At 31.6% G+C, this 21,882-nt stretch overlaps 1 protein-coding gene across 1 annotated transcript in view; it reads left to right on the top strand.

The window, feature by feature from the left end:
• LOC134697042 (AF4/FMR2 family member 1-like) overlaps positions 1-21,882 on the top strand; it is a 68,032-nt gene that overhangs the window by 34,299 nt on the left and 11,851 nt on the right. Inside the window, exons 10-12 of the mRNA XM_063559059.1 lie at positions 14,113-14,281; positions 14,667-15,877; positions 16,840-16,963. Of these exons, the coding sequence (XP_063415129.1) occupies positions 14,113-14,281; positions 14,667-15,877; positions 16,840-16,963 (1,504 nt within the window). The remainder of the gene's footprint in view (positions 1-14,112; positions 14,282-14,666; positions 15,878-16,839; positions 16,964-21,882) is intronic.

The following is a 21,882-nucleotide window of genomic DNA, read 5'->3' on the forward strand; positions in this document are numbered from 1 at the left end:
TCTAACTTTAACATTTTCTTTTTTCACATCTCTCTACATAACTGGGTCTTCTCCTGGAAATGCATGCTAGAAATGTGGCAAACCCCTGAATGTGTTTTAAACATGAACAGTTGACAGTAGAAGCATTGTGATGGATGTAACTATGGATGCCTTGGTTAATAGATTAAGTAAAACCTCCATAAAACTGTCATAATGTGTAACATGGTGTAGCATGGTGTGGGAGTTTAAATTGTACACTTTGTCACAAACAGTACATTAAATGGCCTTTAATCTCAATAAAGACAACAGGAGAAACAATTTAAAGAATGTCAAAGATTTAATGAATTGTTGTTCTAAACTGCCAAATAACTTGCATTTCTTGGTCAATTTTCAACTTCAAGAAGGCTAATTTTACAGTTTTAAATTTGCAATTTTCCATAGTAAAACTTTACAAAAAAGCCAGATGAGTGGCATGTTATACGCATAAGCTGTTGTTAGTACTATTTTCATTGTGACCCCATTTAATTGACATCTTCATCTTCTTTTTATAAAATTGCAAAAAATTGAGTAGTTTAGAAATAAAAGACTAGGAATGAAAAAGTTCTGAACAGAAAAGTTTGAGCTACGTTTCATGTCTTTACACCAATATTCTGTTTATTCTGTCTATCCTGCTTCCAATATAACAAAAAATTCCATCAAACTGTCAAGAAAAGCTGTCATAACTGTGGTCATGTTGATAGTCTTAAGTCATGCCTAAAAATTGATTAGTTGTGATTAAAGCTTTGTTATGGCTGATATTTATAAATATAAGTATAGAATACACATAATATTGACCCTATTATCTTTAATCTAGATAAGTATTCAAGGTCGTCTTGATATCAATTGTCAGCTTTATTTTAAATCAATTTAAAATCTTTTCAATAATTGTGGGTTATATTTTATTAATCTCTTATCTAACATAATCTTACTACAAATTGTAAATGAGTTTTGTATGTTGTACACTTGTCCTTTGGGCTATTTATTTATCGGCTAAGTGACAACAGTTGTGGTATGGTCCTTTGACATTAGAGTGAGAGGGTGGTTTATTAAACACTTTACTGGTTCAATTAATCAGGGATTACAACTGTAACAGCAATATAACAATTAAATAATGGTGTGGTTTGAATGCCAGTTACATCAATACCATGAAAAGTGCCCAAAAAATCATTTGTAAAAGTCTTGTCTTGGTTTTACAAAAGGTTCACAAAACTTGTGGACCTAGGTTCTTTTTTGTTTAAGCAGTCCTGTTGTCCTGTGATTTAAAAGTGTGATATGTTTGTATTTAGCTTTCTTTATATGATTGTGTTGGTTTTACAATGTAAAACCAATACAAGTGTTCACAAGGCATGTTGATGTTGGTTCTTTAAATGTTCTCAGCAGTCCTCTTGTCCTGTGTGTTATATAAGTGTGATGTGTTTGTGCTCATCTTTTATCAAGTGATTGTTTTAAGAGTTTTAATACCTGTTTGTCTCTTTGGTTGTGATTTCTAACTCTGATTGTTTGACAGGTCATATGAGTTTGTTATAAGGGTGATATGGATATGTATATAATTTGTTTTATTAAATACCCTACATAAGATTACCTTATTTCAACTATCAATACTGGACAGATCTACCTGCAGTAGTTGATTATAAACAAACATTCTGGACAATTACTCGTTACCTATAAATAACAACTTGGCATCAATCACTGGTGAAATCTTCACTTGTCATCACTGGTTACCATGATTTATGCCAGTGCTCCAAACTAATACCCTAGCTTAATGGAAACTCTCTAGTGCTGCTTAAGTAGAGTACTCCACATTATAGACATCTCTAGTGTGGGTTGGTCATTGTTCATACCATCATTGCAAGTCTGCTTGTCCGTGATGAGTTTAAAATGTGGTCAGCATATCTCTATTAAGAATGTTTGTACTTGAACGTCCCCAAAAATGTAGTTCTGATTCCTGTAACTTAACATCTACTGAAAGAATTTTATTTTTCTTTAGCACTTTTAAAGTTCAAAACAATTTTTCTATGTTGACTAAAAATATCCTAAAATATTTTACCCTATCTACCTATCCTGTTTTTCTGAGTTTCTACAATTTGAGAAATTTCAATTATTGAATATTTTTTTACCCTATTTGTTTAATTTTGCCAATTCATTATTTTTTTAGAAGTGTTATTTCTTAGGAATTCAAGCCATCACCAGAGACTGGGATACAGAGATACAAGTTCATACAAATGTTAAACCAACCCATCCTTTCTTGACAATAAATGAATTGCCATGTAATATGAAGCTAGCTTGTTTCAGGAAAGTTTGATCATTTGACCCCCCATAAACTCATTAGGGTGAAATGCATTTGGAAAAGATTCTTTAATTGTCTGGGAATAATTTTGTTCATTTTATAACCAATTAATCTTGTTGTTGTTTATGTTATCCAGTAGTGCTACTGGGCAATAATTGAGAGTAGCTGTCTTATATAACATGATTATTGGCCAGTCTGTCTCCTCACAAATTAGATAATCCGTGCAGCCGACTCTGACATTTCAGTCAAATATATTGTGACTAGTCTGCAAACATTCCATTATGCTTTACTCATTTGTAAGCTGCTAAATTCAAGTAGAATTTTTTTGTTAAAAATTGACATGTGAATCTAACGAACTACTTGAATTATTTAGGCCAAAATTATTTATGTGTCTGAAACGTTTATAATACAAGGCATTAAGTCTTTTTTCTTTTAATTCAAATTTAACTGTGAAATTGAAATATTTTGAAGATTCAGTGGGCATTTTGTTGTTATGCAGGCAAGTTTTCAGATAGGAACAGACTATTTGGTGTGAACTTCAAAATCGGGTTCAAGTTGGCAATGTGAAATTAAATTAGTTTGCTCCTATTAAATAGGATAATTACCATTACTGGACCAATCATACAATGAAGATAGGTCTACCTTCAGAATATCTTGTAAGCTAGTCTAGTAAAACAATGTTTGGTCCAGTTATATAGTATAATTCTTTAACCTACAGAATGATTTGCATACACATATAGCTTGATCTAATGTTTACATAAATTGTAATGGGATAACAGACGTTGACCCTTTAAAAAGCTCACAAAACAAGAAATGAGAATGAGATATAAACTGATTTTTTGGCTAATACCATTTAAGTTAAAAACAATCTTTATAAATTGAGTGTGTCCCTGTAGCAACCAAACTATGTACTTTTGTATTTAAAGATACTGATAGATTAAAAGATTGTCAGAGCTATTTAATAATTTTGATATTTAACATGAAAGGGGACTTTATGTAGTTAGGTCATCCATTTTAACCAACTTCAAATATCCTGGGAAAATATTGATTGATATATGATAATTATTAACAAAGAGAATCAAAGTTGATATAAATCAATGATTTGGTCCTAAACAGACAGAAACAGACAGTCTGACACTTTATTGATGTACTCTGTGTGTAGGTGAAAGCCTCACCTTACTTGAACTCACTTCTGTGTGCATATTTTCAGATATAAACTTTCAAGTATTTAAGCTTTCCATTGTTGTTTGATTATAAAATATTCAGTACTTTGTGAAGAAGAAAGATATTAGGAGTTCTCTGTCCTGCTAATGTATGTGGTTCTATTGTGTCATGTTAAGTTTGAATTGGTTCATTTTTTGTCCCTTTTGATATTCTATTTCATTTTTGATACAGGTACTTTCAAATAAAAGTACATGTAGTGGGTTGAACCAGCCTTTTTCAGTGAACCATAACCAGTCTTTATATCAACATTGGTTCTGATTCCTGACAACTGTTATGAGTTGACAGGTTTGAGTTGCTCTTTGGGGAGTAGAAACAATATGCAATGCAAACTTAACATGCAAAATTTCCATAAGTCATAAACACATATTGATATAATGACAGAAAAAAGTCGGTCATTATATAATTGAAGATTTTGGATTTTTGGAAAATTAATATGGTTGACATGTTGCTTCCTAATGCTGTAAAAGTTAATTTCTACACAGAAATTCATCATCATGAAGAAGGCTGTTGTACAATAATGCTTTTCTCTCATCTTAATATTTCATACTGATGAGAGAACTCATTCATCATGTAATTGAGAATGCTTTAATCACTTTTAGGTTTTGATTGCATTCTTAGAAAAAATTGTTGACTCCAGGTGAATAAGTAGGTTAGTTCCATACTTAATCACTACATCTTATATTTGTAGTTATTGATTTCTAGAACTATTCCAGATTGATTTTAATTTTAATGAACAAGATGTCTTTGAAATTACAAAACCTCATCTTTGTTTTTTGTAATTAATGATGAGTTAATAAAAATCTTCCAAGGATTTACTACATCAGAACTTTGATAAGCATGACACATGATAAGGTGAAGGCTATCATGGAGATATGTCGATAGTTTATCAGTTATTGTACTCAGTCTGGAAAAATATATGACATAAAATGGTCTTTTTATGAAGAAAGTTGTAGATATTAAAATACAAACGCTGCTTATGATGTCTGCAGTTGTATCTTGTTTAGAGAAATAATTTTAATTATTTTTCGCAATTCACACCTTCAAGACATATTATTTTAGAGAGAAAAGATGACTAAATTTTGTTTACAAGCACTTCTTTCAGCTTTATTTTTAATCCAAACATTGATGTTACAAAATCTATTTTTATTCCTTTGTCATATTTTTAATCATATCTCTTTATGCAGTCACAAATAACATTAAAATATGCATTAAATGTGTAAAACAATTTGTGAAGTAGAAATTTAGGAGAACAAGAACTACCTGCTGACATACCATTTTCAGTAATTTGATATTAATCAAAGCTATCAAAGCAAAACATATACTGAATTAAAAAGCCAATCAGTGCTGAAAAAAGGTTGTAAGCATTACATTTATTTCTCTTCTCTACTTGTACGTTACATAAGAAACTGAAGCTAAGGAATAGTCTTGAGTGAAAATTGAATATTGGTATTATTTTATTCCTGACAGTTGTACTATGAAATGAGAAAGGTTCATACAGTTACATTTTGTACTTTAGAAAATAACAAATCACTTCATTGTAAACAGAGTGAAGTCATTGAACAATTATTGAATGTTCGTAAAGGTTAAAACACCTCCATGGGACTGCATCAATGGATGGTTAAATGAATGTTTTGATAATTTTATTACGAAAAAATGGTAGATAAGATTTATTACTTGTAGATAAGTTTAAACTAATCATTTGTTTATTCTATATGTAGATTTTTATGCATAATCTATTCTTTGAAAGGACTTAAATGTTGTTGAACTATGTTGATATGGAAGATAATGGTTTTAAATAGTTTTCATAAGATCTGATTTATATGTGTAGTTACGATTGTTTGATCCAGCAGCTTGTAATGTTAATCTGTTCAAAAAGAGTTTTGTATCAAATGTTAAATGAGAATTTAATGCAGTTATTATTCAAAAGGAAACATGGTGAAATGTGTAATTAACTGAAACAAGTGTTAGCCGAAAATTAAATATCTTGTAAAAACATACCATAACTGAGGACTCTCAGGAAGATTAGTTTTAACTAATAGGATCATCCTCTTGAAATAAAGATTATTTATTTATTTATTTATTTAACAAGAGGAGGACTTAAACAAATGTTTTCAGATAGTTTAAAAAAAAAATATAGTCCATATATTTAGTAACACTGGCTACTTTTGATAGAAAAAATTCCAAACTCTCTTTAGTTAAACAAACAATCAGTTGAACCAGTATGAATATATTAATTTGTCAGTTTTTAGCTGAAGTCATGTACGGTTTACCAAGTGCAGTTTTCTCTACAGTTTTCCATATTGCTGAGTGCATTTTTTGGTGAAGTTTTGAAGTTTACCAAGTACATTATGTTATTTCCAGAAACTAAACTGATCAGTGTAACCCTTAGTGACATGAAACCACAAGAAAGTGGAATGAAACCCTTTAAGATGATATAATTTCTTCATCAGAGGAAAAAAATGAAAGTCCTTGATCATTTGTGTTGTAATAGTTTAAAGAAGCAGTATAGGTCTCCATTAAGCAGTCACAGAAAGATTTTACTATATATAATGATTGGTTCCTGTTCATTTTATTAGTGATATATGTTGGGATCAAAGTTTACCAACTGTTATTCTATTTTCATTAAATTATTGCTTAATACAGACTTACGAAGGCAAAACATGTACTGGATTACAAGCCAATCAAAATAGACTATTAGCAAGGTTTATATTCTGCTCATTGTTTGTGGTCAGATTAACAAAGTTACCTTTCTTAAGTGATTGACAATGAGATGAAACTAGAAGGTCAAGACTTTGGGCTTGTCTTATATAATGTCACACTCAACAAGTTGTATATTCTGACTTATTAAGTTTTGTGATACTTATCAATGTCAGGCACAATCTACCCTAGTACTGTTCTGGGGGTTGGTAAAACATGTATTGTAAGAAAAGAAAAAATGTTATTCCATAATTTTCTTTCATAAAAGTAGTGCAGTAGTAATTTGATGTTGCATGAAAATACTGTGTTAGAAATAACCATTCCATTGTATGTCATAGTTAAACTGCCTCTGAGCATCACCGAAGAGACATTTATTGTTGAAACAGGCACCTGGTGCAGAAAAATTGTTTTATTAATGTTTTGACATGGCTAATATTACACTTACATCAGAGAGACATGCTTAGTTTTGGTTAGAAATTCTCAGGGGATAATTGAGATACAATACCATGAAAAAAATCTATTGCATAATCTATGAGAAAACTATGTTATTTATTGTTTGCAGTCTTCCTCAGGTATTGTCACTCAGGTATTGTCGATCATATTTGAATTTATATTCATAATTATATTTCACCTTTTGATAAAGATTATGTTGGCAATTATTATTGTGGAGGAGTTTTGTTTGTTTAATTTGAACTTTATTCAGTTCCAAAACCCTGGTTTAGTTTTGTATTGAGGAACAATAGTGTAGCTTTAAAGGGGATAACCCTCTTTTGTTCTGCAGCTTTATTTTTTTATTGATTAACAGTGTGAGATTATCTTATTGGTTAATGATCTCCGATTTATGTCAAGATGTTTGTATGTATTCCTCTTCCTTATAAGACCTTGTAAACATACAGGTGAATTAGGAGGTAAAAACCACCATTGATTTACGTCTTACAATTCAGTACTGACTGCCTGTCGTATGTTTACTTATAATTTGTAATATGAGGACTGTTTAAAAGTTTTCTCTGAAAGAACTATATATACTGAAATTTAGATTAATATTAAATAAAGGGTTCTTTTTTTGTTAACCTGAATATTGTAATTGGAAGTCTTATATGATAGAATCATTCTCATAAGTTCTTCCTGTCAATCAAGTTCCAAAATTTAATGGTTAGTAGCCTGTACTTTTTCCCACATTTAGTTTTAAACCCCTACATGACCCTTGTTCTGTAGTTTATATTGATTTGAACCTTGATGTTTCTTCTGAAATCATATTGTAACTTGCAATAATTGTATGTGGAAAGAAGACTTAATTTATATAACTGCTAAATAGATTACCTCCCCTTCTGTTTTGCTTTATTTGATTGTTACTGAAGACTTTTACCAAATATTTCCTCCCCTATGTTTCTTTGATAGAGAAAAGGGGTTTATTCATCTAGTTAATCATTATATTTTTTAACCATGTCAAATGTTGGCTTTTGAGTTTTGAAAGTTTATCATCAGCTTTTGAAAGACTAGACTTTAATTATATGAAGTTGTTCTGCATGTTGAACACTGTGATAATGGAAATGAAGGAACGGCATTTTATAGCTTTGGACTTTGTTATTGATTCATTGTAACATTATGAAGCCAGATTTTCTGATAGTTCTATGGCAATGAATTTATTACAGAATTGACTTAATTGGTGATTTTAACTTTTACAGGAATTTTAAACCAATGTAGAAGTAAATTTACACTCAGTACGGCACTATGTATTGATGATTCGTAATCGAGAAGTATATTTTCCATTTTTGGTCATAATTCTGTATGATGTGGGTGTCAATCAGTGGTTGAAGAGTCGCAGGATTGTGCCAATGAATCTTTATATTTTTTCCTACACTTATTTTAATTATATAATCCCTAATACTACTTTCAATTTTCAAGGTTAAACTCGTTTATTCATTTAAGTATTGAATTGTCTGATTGATAGTAAATGTGATAATTATTTGAAAGGCATTTAAGTAGGTGTTGATCAGTGCTTTTGAACAGTTTCTTGATAAAGAAGAAATTCAGGAATTTATTCCAAATCAAAAGTGCCAGAAGTTATATTTAATACTATTAGTTAACTAATAGTTAAACAATTTTCTCAGAAAAATTTAAAATATCGCCTCAAATATATATTACTTTAATTCGGTGTAGTTAGAAAGCTTTTCAGAAAATTTGATTTACAGAAAATGGTTAAAATTACATAAAATCAAATCAAATTAATGCAGTAGTGGTTCAAATAAAAATGTGCACTGATCTTTTATGTAATTAGATCACATTTGTAGTAGATTTTATTTCTTTTCAGTGCATGTTTGGGAATTTAAAAAGATTAAAATTCTTTTAATTTATAAGTTTCCTGTATTTGAATGCTTAGACATATTTTGTGATTTAGTTATTGAGTTGTGTATGCAGAGAAGTATAATGTTCTATTTCAGTGCCTGAAATGAGGGCCAGCCAAAGGCTGGCCCGAAAAATTTTTTTTGGGCAAGTAAAATTTCAGGATTACTGGCCCAAATGATATAGTGCCAGCCCAAATATTTTTGACAAATTTTATAGTAAAAACTAAAGAAAAACACAAAGAGTACTTGTTTGGTGCTTCGTGTGAATCTGTACACTAAGTACAGGTCATTGACTCAGCAGATACCTGCAGCCAAGGTCTGCATGTCTTCCAAGGGCAAAACTCTTGAAAATGTCTTTTTCCTCTATTTTGTTCATACATGTATCTTTCAAGAAAAATGCAAAGAAATTGTAAGACTACTTACCTCTGATCAGGAAAAGAAGCCTTAGAAAATTCATTTTTTTTTTTATATATATAACTTAATTATACAAGTCTATAAGAATAACCAAGTAGTTCTGAAAGATGAGCTATATGACATATAGTATTCATGTTATTAAAAGTTACCTTACTTATAATCATTCAAATTGTTACAAAAAAAGTATTAAGAAGTGCACACCAAAGTGCTCCTTAGTAGGGAGTTTTATAAATATAACAGGTGATACAAGAGATTACCATATTATATTGATGCAACAATACATTGCATATGTTATAGAAGGTATAAACAGTTATTTTTTTCTCCATTATGGTTAAAAAATAAAAGCATTTGATAAGTGCTCCTATGTAAGGAGGATTATTAATACAAGAAATAGAACAGGAAGTGGTGTAATCTTGTTATGATCAAATACAAATTTCTTTGGTTCTTCTTTAAATTCCATACTCATGGTTATAAAACAAAACTTTTTACTTGTTTCCTAATTTAGTCAAACTATGTATGCCTTTTAAATTGTTTAAAATTTTATTTTTAATATATTTTTTGTTTATTTGAATTTGAATTTGAATTTGCTATGATACGTAAACACATGCATTATCTTTTGAAAAGTAAGAGCGGGGGCCATTATTTTGCACAAAGGACAGGCGGGATCGCTGGCTTCTACTATTCTCTTCCACTTCTTTTCAAAAACGGCCAGCAGATTTTCAACTCGGTCATATTTATTTTAGTTGTGCCGTATTACGACCTCGGCTATATTTCCTAACTTCGTTATCATTAGTCGAGTATTTTCACTTTGACCAATCAGTACGTCCGTTACAAATACGTTTCGGTAAAGTTTCAGACAACTCGACCTTGAACAACACGGACCAGATTATAGGACGATAGCAAGCCAAGTAATCATAATTTACTGTCCAGGACCGAGTTTCCGATGGGCCGAGTTGTCACAAATGTCTAGTTAATCAAGAGTTGTCTTCCATTGTTTTTTTACGGGAGAGCAGCTCAGGAAAACCTTCAATTCTTTACATGATTAAATATTTTGTTTTTTTAAATTACGATAATTTGAATTTTAGCAGAATTGTAGGGCAGTCGCCCAGACGTTTTATTTTGGGCCAGTAATTACTTGTCTTTTGAGAACTTCTGATCGCCCTGACATAAAAGTGGTCGCCTGAGGCGAGTGGGCGACCGGCCATTTCAGGCACTGTATTTATTCTGTTTGTCATGCATCAGAGGAGATAGGTGCATACAAGTCTTTGATGGTAGATCATATAACTGATAAATACAGTAATGTAAATTTAGGTCTTCATTGTAGGACAAATAAGTGCTAATTTCTCAAATTAAGTTTCAGTTTTTCCCCCCATTTCTAATGTCCATTAACACCTGAAAGAATAACCTTTTATAAAAATAAGAAGATGTGGTATGAATGCCAACTGAATTACCCACCACCAGAGACCTAATGACGTAGAAGTTATTGACTATAGGTCATTAACAATTGAGAAAAACACATACCACGTGCACATAGTCAGCTATAAAAGGCCCTGAAATGACAACTCAAACACTTCCAATAAAATGCATAAAAAATTATGTCCAGATAAACAATGGTCAGAACAAACACTTTACCCAACCCTGCTGATGTCCCCTTTATTAATTGTTGCTTATGATAAAGCTGTTTTTGTGCAGAATAGTCAATTTCCTTGATAAGATAAACATGAACCAACCACCATCATGAAGGCCAGCTGGATTGGATTGTATAGTACAGTCAATTGTTGTTTTGCTAATTTTCAAATTATTCTGTGCTTTAAGTGGGTTAAATAAAAGAAGAAGAGAATCCTATTTTGAAAATAATGCCTCTGTGGGTGGTATTACAGTAAATTTCTCACGTTCATTCCATTGGTTGTCTGTTTCAATAATAGTAAACAAAAGTCTGTGATGATTTGTAAACAAAACTTGTAGAGAAAGTGTAAAGAAGATGTTTATCCTAATAGAATACAGGTAAAGATAGACAGATTAAAATTTAAAATTCTTAATGTACTTGGTTACACTATAACTTACCATGATCTCAGTCAATAGGATAAAGGATCAGTGTAGAAACGTATAATAGACCAGGTATTGGAATATCAAATTTATACAGTTAAATGATAGATTGTACAAAATAATTATCAATATTCAGATTATAAAAGACTTGACTTTGTCCAATACAAAATAAAAGGTAGTGCTTAATCCAAAGTTAAAGTTCTGTACAATTTACAAAATGTAGGTTAATAAGTTGTATTGTATGGATAATTGTTTGTATCAAGTTGTATGTACATTGCCTAAACTATTGTGACAGTTGATTGAAAACAAGTTTTAGGACAGGATGCACTTGCCATCAATGTTTATGGTATATATTGTTCTTTGTATTGAAGTTATATGGTTATCTTGTTGTATTTTAACTTTGACCTGACTTGTGGACCTGCTTTTGTTTTCTATTGTATGGATAATTGTTTGTTCAAGGCTTACTAAAAATCCAGCTTCAAATATTACATAATATGATATTTATAAATAGACATAAACACAGAGTTGAATTTTTAACTTGCTTCTTCATAAATTAACAGTTTGCAATAAAACATATCACCCTTTCTCAACACATTATTTTGTTCCCAAGCTAAAAAAAGAACAACTAAATAGTATGATTTTCATGCTTTTGGCGTACTCATTGCTCTGAGCAGTTGAAACTTTATTGGGGGCTAACAATCCTAAAATGGTATCCTAGGTGTTTGTAGATAAGCAGCATATACAATATTTAAGTATCAAGTGATACCTTCCATACTTGAGTGTACATTAGACCACCCAGACAATTGTTTTATCATTGGAATAAGCAAAACATAGGTTAGGAAAGGAGGGTGAATGCCTGTAATTTCTGTAATTAATACTAATTTAATTGGGAATTGCCAAAACACTGTGAACATAAATGATCTTATGCATAGAGCTTTTGGGACAATATCTGTTAACAATTTTTTTAATGTCATAGATGCTGTACTTAATCTAGCATAGGATAAAGGTCGTTGACCACTATAGGTATTTTTACTCTAACTGCTGTTAGAGGTCATTGTCTTGAGCATTCAGTGATGTTTTCTGTTACTATGAGCAAATCTTTGAAACATTTGAAATTTAAAATGTCAGCTCCTGGTGGCATTCAGAAATACTAGACCGTTGACATTTTCCATTTTTTAAAGGTATCAAGTATTTTAGTAGGATGAGAAAAAGTAATTATTAAGTTCTGTTTTAGAATTTGATATGAGAAATGTGCCATATGTTACAATGCTATTCTAATTCAGTCTATTAGGTGTATTGATTTTATAATACCAATAATGATCTTACCACCTTTAAATCTCAGGTGTGATATATTGTTCTTTATCTCCACTTTATTACAATTATTATACCAACAACTGGTTTGTATCAGTCTAGCCTCTTGTTGTGTGTGAGGTACAATTGTGACCTGGTGAAATCCAAGACTTATAATTAGGTATAGCTGCTTGACAGCTAAGCATGCAGCATTTAGTCTTTTGAAAAGGCTGACAAATCTGTTGCCAGACTTATAAAGTATCATATATCATGTTATACATCAGATTAAAGGTTGTTGGACCAGTACAATTGTCTTATGTGATATTGGCTGTTGAACCCATCAATCAGTGAACCAATAGAATCGTGTATATAAACTTTTTGATACCTTAAGTTTGTAGTAGTCAATAGGATGTGTTGATAAGGCATAAAACATTTATTATCTGCCTGTAACTTTAATAAATACATCTACATGTCAAGGATCTTAATGATATCTTAAATGTATTCGTAAATTAGCTGAGCATGCTTGTTTTTGGTGTTGCATAATCTCTCTAATGTATGCAGATGTTGGTTTTTTCTTCACAGGTGTTTTTATTTATGTTACATGAAGTTGTTTTGTATTTGTGGTGAATTCAGAACATAATTTATGTAATGGATGGTTGCATTTTCTAGGCTTCATCTACATGTATTTTGAAAAATTGACCAATGTGTTTAAAAAGGAACACATTTTACATAATTTTACTACTAAAGAGAGCTAATTTGAACAGTATGTGGCAACACTGAGTGAAGGTCTGTAAGATATTTGTATGTCTGAAATGATCTGGTATAATATTTGTGAAACCCATATACAGTGTTGCAATGAATCAGAACTTAGTTTATTAAAATATTAAGTTATGGCTAATACGGTCAGACTGACACATTAATAAGAGGAATACTACTTGATATTTTCAGAAGAAAAAATGGCTCAGTTTGAATAAAATATAATGCATTATAGATGCCTCCTTCTAGTGGTTTTGGTGTCTGAGTGGTCTAAATAGTCAAACCACTGTATCTGAACACTGAGGTTTAGAGGTCAAATCCAGCACTTGACTCCAATCTTAATTATCTAGTATTTTCAGTTTTCTAACCAAAAGTTGGTGGTTCCCTCTGTACACTCTAGATTCTATAAAAAGCTATCCCTATGAAAGTGCACAGTTGAGTCGATAGTGTTGTTAAACACAATCAATAAATCTAGCAAATTTCTTTGAAATAATTATTTGGCTACTTCTACCACAGTGTCCTTTGTTGTTTTTCTGTTTTGAATATGAGACAGACATGGTATTATAGATCACCAGAGCTCTTTGACAGTTCAAGCAGTGAATCAGTAATGATTCAGACATATTATTGTGAACCACCAGATCCCTTTGACAGTTCAAGTAGTGAATCAGTAATGATTCAGACATATTATTGTGAACCACCAGAGCCCTTTGACAGTTCAACAGTGAACCAGTAATGATTCAGGCATATTAAAGTGGATCACCAGAGCCCTTTGACAGTTCAAGCAGTGAATCAGTAATTATTCAGACATATTGTGAACCACAAGAGCCCTTTGACAGTTCAAGTAGTGAATCAGTAATGATTCAGATATATTAATTATTGTGAACCACCAGAGCCCTTTGACAGTTCAACAGTGAACCAGTAATGATTCAGACATATTACTGTGAACCACCAGAGCCCTTTGACAGATCAACAGTGAACCAGTAATGATTCGACATAGTGGATCAACATGTTTAAAGTTTTCCTTTTGTTTTGCAGGTCACCGATGTCCTCTGATAGTTCTAGCAGTGAATCGGGGAATGATTCAGATAGCAGTTCTGATGACAGTAATTCATCTTCGAATTCAGATGATGATGAGGAAGAGGAAAAGGTTCAAGTGAGGGTGGACAGGGTCAAATCTCCATCAAAATCTCCTGCACATGACAAGGTAAGATAGATAAGATAAGTAGTATATGTCATAAACCAACACTTTATATGGTTTTAACTTTTGATTATAGAAAAATGCAACTTCGTTGTTAATCGAAACACTGAAGTTAAAAATCCAAGATTTAATATCAAACAAACTAAGCCAACATGCACTTGTTTTTGTTCACACATTTCAAAAGCTTTGAAAGGATAGTTATAGGCTGTACAGTTGCCTATAATAAGTATTCCTAGTGTAAAACCATTCAAACGGGAAAACCAACGGTCTAATCTGTATAAAAAACAAGAAATATGTATAATGCACAGTTTTGAAACCAATTTGTTGATTCTGTCACATTTATTTAAGAACCTTTAAAAGTGTGTAAAAGTTATGTCTTATTACATTTCAGTCTTCAAACTCTACATCATGGAAGTTAGAGAACTTTCTCCCTGGTGACAAATGTCCAAAGCCATCTCCCATTGTATCTGACCATAGCGATGACAATAAAGAACTGCTTGATAAAATCTGCCTAGAATTCATCCACAAAAGTCCAACAAACAGTATTGAAAAATCACCAAACCAGCAGCTTCATTCTGACACTAGTAGTAGTAGTAGTGGCAGCAGTCCACAATCTATTCACTCACCGGCAGAGTCCTCACCATCAAAATCACCATTGGTGAATGGGATAGCGCCTACCAAAAAGATAAGTTTACATAGTGACAATAGTGATAGTGAAATTGATGTTGTGAATACACCGCAGAAAAAAGTGTCTTTAATGCCACAAAGTGACAGTGGTGTTGCTAAGTGCTTAAATTTTGCTGATCCCAACAAACAGACATCAGGGAGATTATCTTCACCACACAAACCAACATTAGGGAGATTAATGTCACCCAAAAAACCAACATTAGGGAGACAATCGTCCCCCAACAAACCAATATCAGGGAGATTATCATCCAAGAGATTGAGTTCAGGGTCTGGAAGTATTATTGGACCTGTGAGTAGTGATGACGAGGATGAGAATGATGGACCTCGTAATAATAATAATATGGAATTAAATTTACAAGACATCATCGATTCTGTCGGTACCAAACATACTCCCTTATCACCAATACATCAGGAACCTGAGAAAGTTCCCCCCAAATCTCCATGTTTAAAGACAACAGTGAATAAAGACGCTTTGAAATTCAATGATGGAAAACCTTCAATAGTGGTCCGTCTTAATTTTAAAAATGTTGAACACTTGATAAAGAACAGAATAAAAAAGTCACCATATCGGGATAAAGTAGGAATTAAGTGTGAGGAATTGAAGCAAAAATCACCATATCCTATCATCAAATCACCAGATCATAAGCATGATAAGTTTATTGACGAAACTGCCAATACTGAACCCCAGGAAATGGATTTAGATACAGACTCAGAAATGGCCAATGTCCATATTGAGGATTATAGTTCTAAAAATGTGTCTTCTTATTCTTCTTCACCTCATAATGATAAGTGTTGGAAACCTAGTGACAAAATTAGCATTAAACGCAAAGAAAATGCACCGGAAAAAGTGTTCACAAAAAGACGAAAAATCACGCCGAAGACAAATAATAAATCAACAGAAACTGCTCAACAAGAGTAAGTGTTTAATTTTATTTGTGTGTTGCTCAACAAGAGTAAGTGTTTACCTTTTGTCTTTTGCTCAACAATAGTAAGTGTTTGATTTATTTGTGTATTTTGGATTTTACGATGTATTCGTATGGATTATTTTAAAGCTAATGATATCAATTGGTATGTATACGTTAGTTTGAGTAGGTAAGTATACATTGGTAATATCACTGCTGAATTTAAAGATTCAGAAAAAATTGACAACAAGTGATGAATTTAAAGATTCAGAAAAAAATTGACAACAAGTGATGAATTTAAAGATTCAGAAAAAAATTGACAACAAGTGATGAATTGAAAGAGATATATATTCAACAATTTTCCTGACAATTTCACCCAAAAAAATCTTTAAAAAATGAGAAATGAATCATGTAATAGAAGAAGTGTTAAAAGCTAGATGTTTCAAAATATCACACAGATTTTGAATGCAAAAAGAAGTACCATTTTCTGTTCATTTTAGAAATTTGTTTTTTTTCTTTTCACCAAAGTGTTCAAATAAGTTGAGACCACATACAAAAAAACATTTGAGATAGATATTTCAGGGACTTTCAGAACACCTAACAAACAGAAACATTTAGCAACTTTCAGAACACCTCTCTAACAACCTCTGTTATACTGATCTTTCAAAGCATACAACAAAAAACAGGTAGTTTAAGATAATGAGCAGTTGTCAACTTTGAAGTTGGTGGCTCTGGCTGATCAGGACAGTTCAGACAAAATATTCGTTTTTTTTTGTAAACCTGATTTATGGAGTTCTCAAGAATTTCCAGAAAAAATACAAAATGGGTCTAAAAGCTCTCAAAATGCAGGATTTTGTAACAATATTAGATTGTTGATAAACATCTCTGAAATAATTTTACAGTAAATTAACTCATTTATGTTAACACTGTTAGGTTGATAACGTTTGTCCAGAAATTCCATGATTCTATTTTCAGGAAAGACAGCCATGAAGATGACCATAAATGGGACAGAAAACGGCCCCTGCGGTCGACAGAGAGTAAAGGTCCTCTTAGCAATAGTAGTAGTTCTAGTCATACAGATAAACCAGAGTTTGAATTGGTAAATATACCCTGTCTTAATGTATAGCCCACATGTTGTCTTTTCCATCTGTCAATGGTGAGGTTGTCCTTTGTGGCAACCTCTTTCAATATAAAACCAAGTACAAATATGTTTTCACCATTTTAGAAGAATGTGATATGAATTTTGAGTGAGCACGAGTTGGTGTTCAATGTTTTGGAGGAGGGAAATGACCAAATCAATGGTTAATTGGTTCTTGCATGGATTGGATGTTTTCTGCCCCACCTGCTGTTTTTTTGCCAAAAATTTGTGAAACTACATTTTTAGCTCACCTGACCTGAAAGGTCAAGTGAGCTTTTCTCATCACTTGGCGTCCGTCTACCGTCGTCCGTAAACTTTTACAAAAATCTTCTCCTTTGAAACTACTGGGCCAAATTTTACCAAACTTGGCCACAATCATCCATGGGGTATCTAGTTTACAAAATGTGTCCGGTGACCTGGCCATCCAACCAAGATGGCCGCCATGGCTAAAAATAGAACACAGGGGTAAAATGTATATTTTGGCTTATATCTTTGAAACCAAAACATTTAGAGCAAATCTGACATGGGGTTAAATTGTTAATCAGGCTAAGATCTATCTGCCCTAGAATTTTCAGATGAATCGGACAACCCGTTGTTAGGTTGCTGCCCCTGAATTGGTTATTTTAAGGAAATTTTGCAGTTTTTGGTTATTATCTTGAATACTATTATAGATAGAGATAAACTGTAAACAGCAATAATGTTCAGCAAAGTAAAACCTACAAATAAGTCAACATGACCAAAATTGTCAGTCAACCCCTTAAGGAGTTATTGCCCTTTTAAGTCAATTTTTAACAAATTTTCGTCAGTTTTTGTAACTTGTACAAAAATCTTCTTCTCTGAAACTACATGGCCAAATTAAACCAAACTTGGCGATAATAATCATTGTGGTATATAGTTTGAAAAATGTGTCCGATGACACCGCCTACCAAACAAAATGGCCGACATGGCTAAAATTAGAACATAGTGGTAAAGTGCAGTTTTTGATTTATATCTTTAAAACTAAGACATTTAGGGCGAATCTTTCAAGATTTAAATGTCCATCAGAATAAGATCTATCCCCTCGCAAATTTTCAGATGAATCTGACAACTCGTTATTGGGTTGCTGCCCTAAAATTGGTAATTTTAAGGAAATTTTGCAGTTTTTGGTTATTATCTTGAATACTATTATAGATAGAGATAAACTGTAAACAGCAATTTTGTTCAGCAAAGTAGGATCTACAAATAAGTCAACATGATAAAAATTGTAAGAGTACCCCTTAAGGAGTTATTGCCCTTTATAGTCAATTTTGAACAAATTTTCATCATTTTTGTAACTTGTACAAAAAAATCTTCTTTTCTAAAACTATGGGCCATATTAAACTAAACGTGGCCACAATCATCACTATGGTATCTATTTAAAAAAAGTGTCTAATGACCCCACCTACCAACCAAGATGGCCGACATCAGTAAATACAGTAACAGGTGAGCGACACAGGCTCTTGAGAGCCTCTAGTTTTTTAATTTTAAGGTCATTTTAAAAGTACCAATAAAATCTGTTAATCTTGCTGTAAATACAATATTAAATTTCTAAAGTACATTGTTTTAAAATAGATACCTAATAAACCATACTTTGACCTATAATGGTTTACTTCACAAATTATGGCTTGAATGGATGGAGAGTTGCCTCATTGGCACTCATACCACATCTTCTTATATCTTTGAAATACATATTCAGTTACTGTGGATTCATTTATTTTCGTGGGTATGAGTTTTTGTGGATTGCAGAAAACTTGCATATTTGTGGATATTCGATTTTGTGGTTTTTCAAATCTCTGTATACTTTAGCCTTAGTATTGAAAATATGTTATTTGAATTAGTGGTTCACTTGTATCCACGAAACCCACAAAAATTGGTATTGAATCCACAGTATGATGAGAGTTCTCACTATCTTTTTTGATTTGCATAGATATTTATTTGAATGCTCTTTGGATTGTTGTGAATGATGAGTAGATATATAACAATGTGTATTTTGACAAGTTGTAGATAAGTTGGTCAGATGTGTAAATAAACATTAAGGTCATGAAGGTCATGGTTACTGCAACATAAAAATCTTAAAAACTTTACCTACATAATATACTTTATAAATAATTAACAGGAGTATCCTGTTGTGGACAATTCTTTATATATATACAGATAAATACAGTTTAATGTAAAGTTCAAGGTTGAAAAGTCATTGTTTCTGCATTTATCATGTTTATGTATTGCTGTTTATATGTCAGATAGGATTTAAAATTAAATCCCTTCTGAGGTGTAAGAAAATCTTCCCTTTCTTGCCCTGTCCTTTTTTACCAGTTTCATGAAAAAAATATCCAGGTCAGGATTGACATTAATTTAAATTGTATCATTCATTTTTCCTAACCTTTTTGCCCCTATCAAGTTATATGAATTTAGAATAGTTAACATGGCTACTATGAATATTCATAATCCATTCTTTAAAAAAAGTTCTGCTATTGATACAATTCTAAACCATTTGTCAAAGACTCCTTAATTTTTTTTAGGAAAACTTCCATCACAAGTCCAAAATCTAATTATATTTCAGTTTGATAAGAACATGACCAACCAACTTTCAAATCAAAGTGCATACAGGTCGTTAAATATGGAAAGTGAGATGTGTTAACAAGTTATGTGCATTAGAATGAACACATTAAAACCTACTCTTGGGAATCATTGACAACAACTCTACATTTAATCTGTCACTACTCTATTTATTACAGCATGTTATGACCTAATGCATTTCTACACTTTTTAAACATCAGAATATGTTCTTTTGAAGATAATGAACCTTTGATAGAACAATACACAAGAAATCAATTGTTTAAACACAATCTCATAAATCACATTCATAATCATATCAAAGAGGGTAGTCTCTTGTAAACAAAAGGAATCGGAAACCTGCAAAAATATTGATTTAGTAACTTGTATCTTATTTCCTGACTAAAAAGCATCTAGCAGAATTATGGGTAGAAAAATCTGTCCAAATAAGTTTTGCCATGCAATTTCTAATTAAAAAATTGATCCTCAAAAAATTGTTTGTTGGCAAATAGCCTGGTTTTTGTGGAACCTCTTAATATGTAGGAATTTGAACAACATGGGATAGTCAAGAACTGGAAACCTGTCACTGTCAGAAAGCAAATGTATACTTTATGCTGATTTAAATTCATTTGATTATAAGAGAGGAACCAACACATGATGTTCAGAAGAACAATCTGTTAGTTATACTACTACTAGAGTGTGTTTAATGACCTTTACTTTTCATGACGATCTCGCATTGTTTACTCAGTAATACTTATTTTATGAATGGAACAAAGTAAGCAGTAAGCAATTGCACCCAATATAAATCATCTGGGGGGGGATCCTGATTGCTTTTTATGAAAACATGACACCAAGAATGAGCTCAATTTAACCTCATAAATGTTTTTAATAAAGTATTTTAAGTTATCTTTCCAAATATTTTAAGGTACAATATAATAGGTTAAGGTTTTGTTATTGTACATGAAAAAAATAGATTTCATAATTTTGAAAGCCAAAACAAAAACAGGGTACCTAATGTCCTATTTAAAGTTATCCTATTGTAAGGCCTTATTTTGTTGTACATGTGTGGTTAAAACTGTCAGTATTTTTATTTAGTTCTTGGTTTGTTAGTGCTTTACATCAATTTTAACAAGCCTTATCATAATGAGAGTAATTGAAACATGCATTATAAAATTGAATGAAAAGATAAAACTGAAATTAACTTTCCAGATGATCAACACTATTTTGGTTTCTAAGATAAAATTGTAAATAGAAACAGTGCAGTAGCATCTGATGTAAACATTTACATTGATAAAGGAGAGATTATTAATCACACCTTTGTGCTTGGAAAATTCATTGATTTTTTTATGTTTTGGATTCCTAATAATGTTTCTTTGAGTATTTTCAATCATTTATTTTGACTTTGGTATAAAAAATCTTTTCAAAGTTATGATAATATTTGTATTTTAAGTCAGTCATTGTGCTACATTTATCTATTGAGTGTTGACACCTTCCGTTAGAGGCAATAGACATGTTGTTATTTATTACCTTTTCATTGTTCAAGTGGTCCTTATGATTACATAAATATTTTACTTCTTTGTGATGTTTTGTTTTCCCTTAGAAGATTTTTTTTTTTGTTAATTAACTTGCCCAACCAACCTTTTCTCTGGTATGTGACAAACTAAATTTTCAAGCTTGTTATAGACTGAGAGGACCCATAGGTTGGCATTATATGCCATTAAATAATGCTGATGACAGTATTTTGAATTTAGGTTTATTGTTTTGTTGGGTTGATGTCGCATGAATATTAAATCTGTCATCTCTCCTTACTTCTTATGTAGAAATTCTGAAAGGAAATAAAACTTGCATTATCATTTCATGTAAAAAAAAAAAAAAGAAGATTAAGTTGTTTTTATTTTTGAGGATTCCCATGGCCAGTAGTCCTAATGTATTTTTAATGACGGTTTAAGTGTGCAGATGCTTTGATGATGGTTTGGTTTAAACTGGTTTATAAAATCTACATAAAACACAGAACATGGGAAAGCTGCCACATAACTCGTACTTTGAACAATGTAACAATGTAACAATATGTAAAGGGAGAGTTTCACAGTTAAACATGTTATACTAGAAAAATGTAGATGCATTTGACCTATATTGTTATAATAACTCTTATGTTGAGTATTAAAATTAGTTAGGCTGGATAAGGAGTTGATCGTTCAAAGCAGCCCATGAGTAAACCTTCCTATAGATCCTTAAAATCAAAGACACTGAATTAGGAGTTGGTAGTTAGATTTCTTTTCTTTTTTCTATTTTTCATTTTACACCATTAT

Source organism: Mytilus trossulus, chromosome 14, assembly GCF_036588685.1.
Source record: "Mytilus trossulus isolate FHL-02 chromosome 14, PNRI_Mtr1.1.1.hap1, whole genome shotgun sequence".
NCBI lineage: Eukaryota > Metazoa > Mollusca > Bivalvia > Mytilida > Mytilidae > Mytilus > Mytilus trossulus.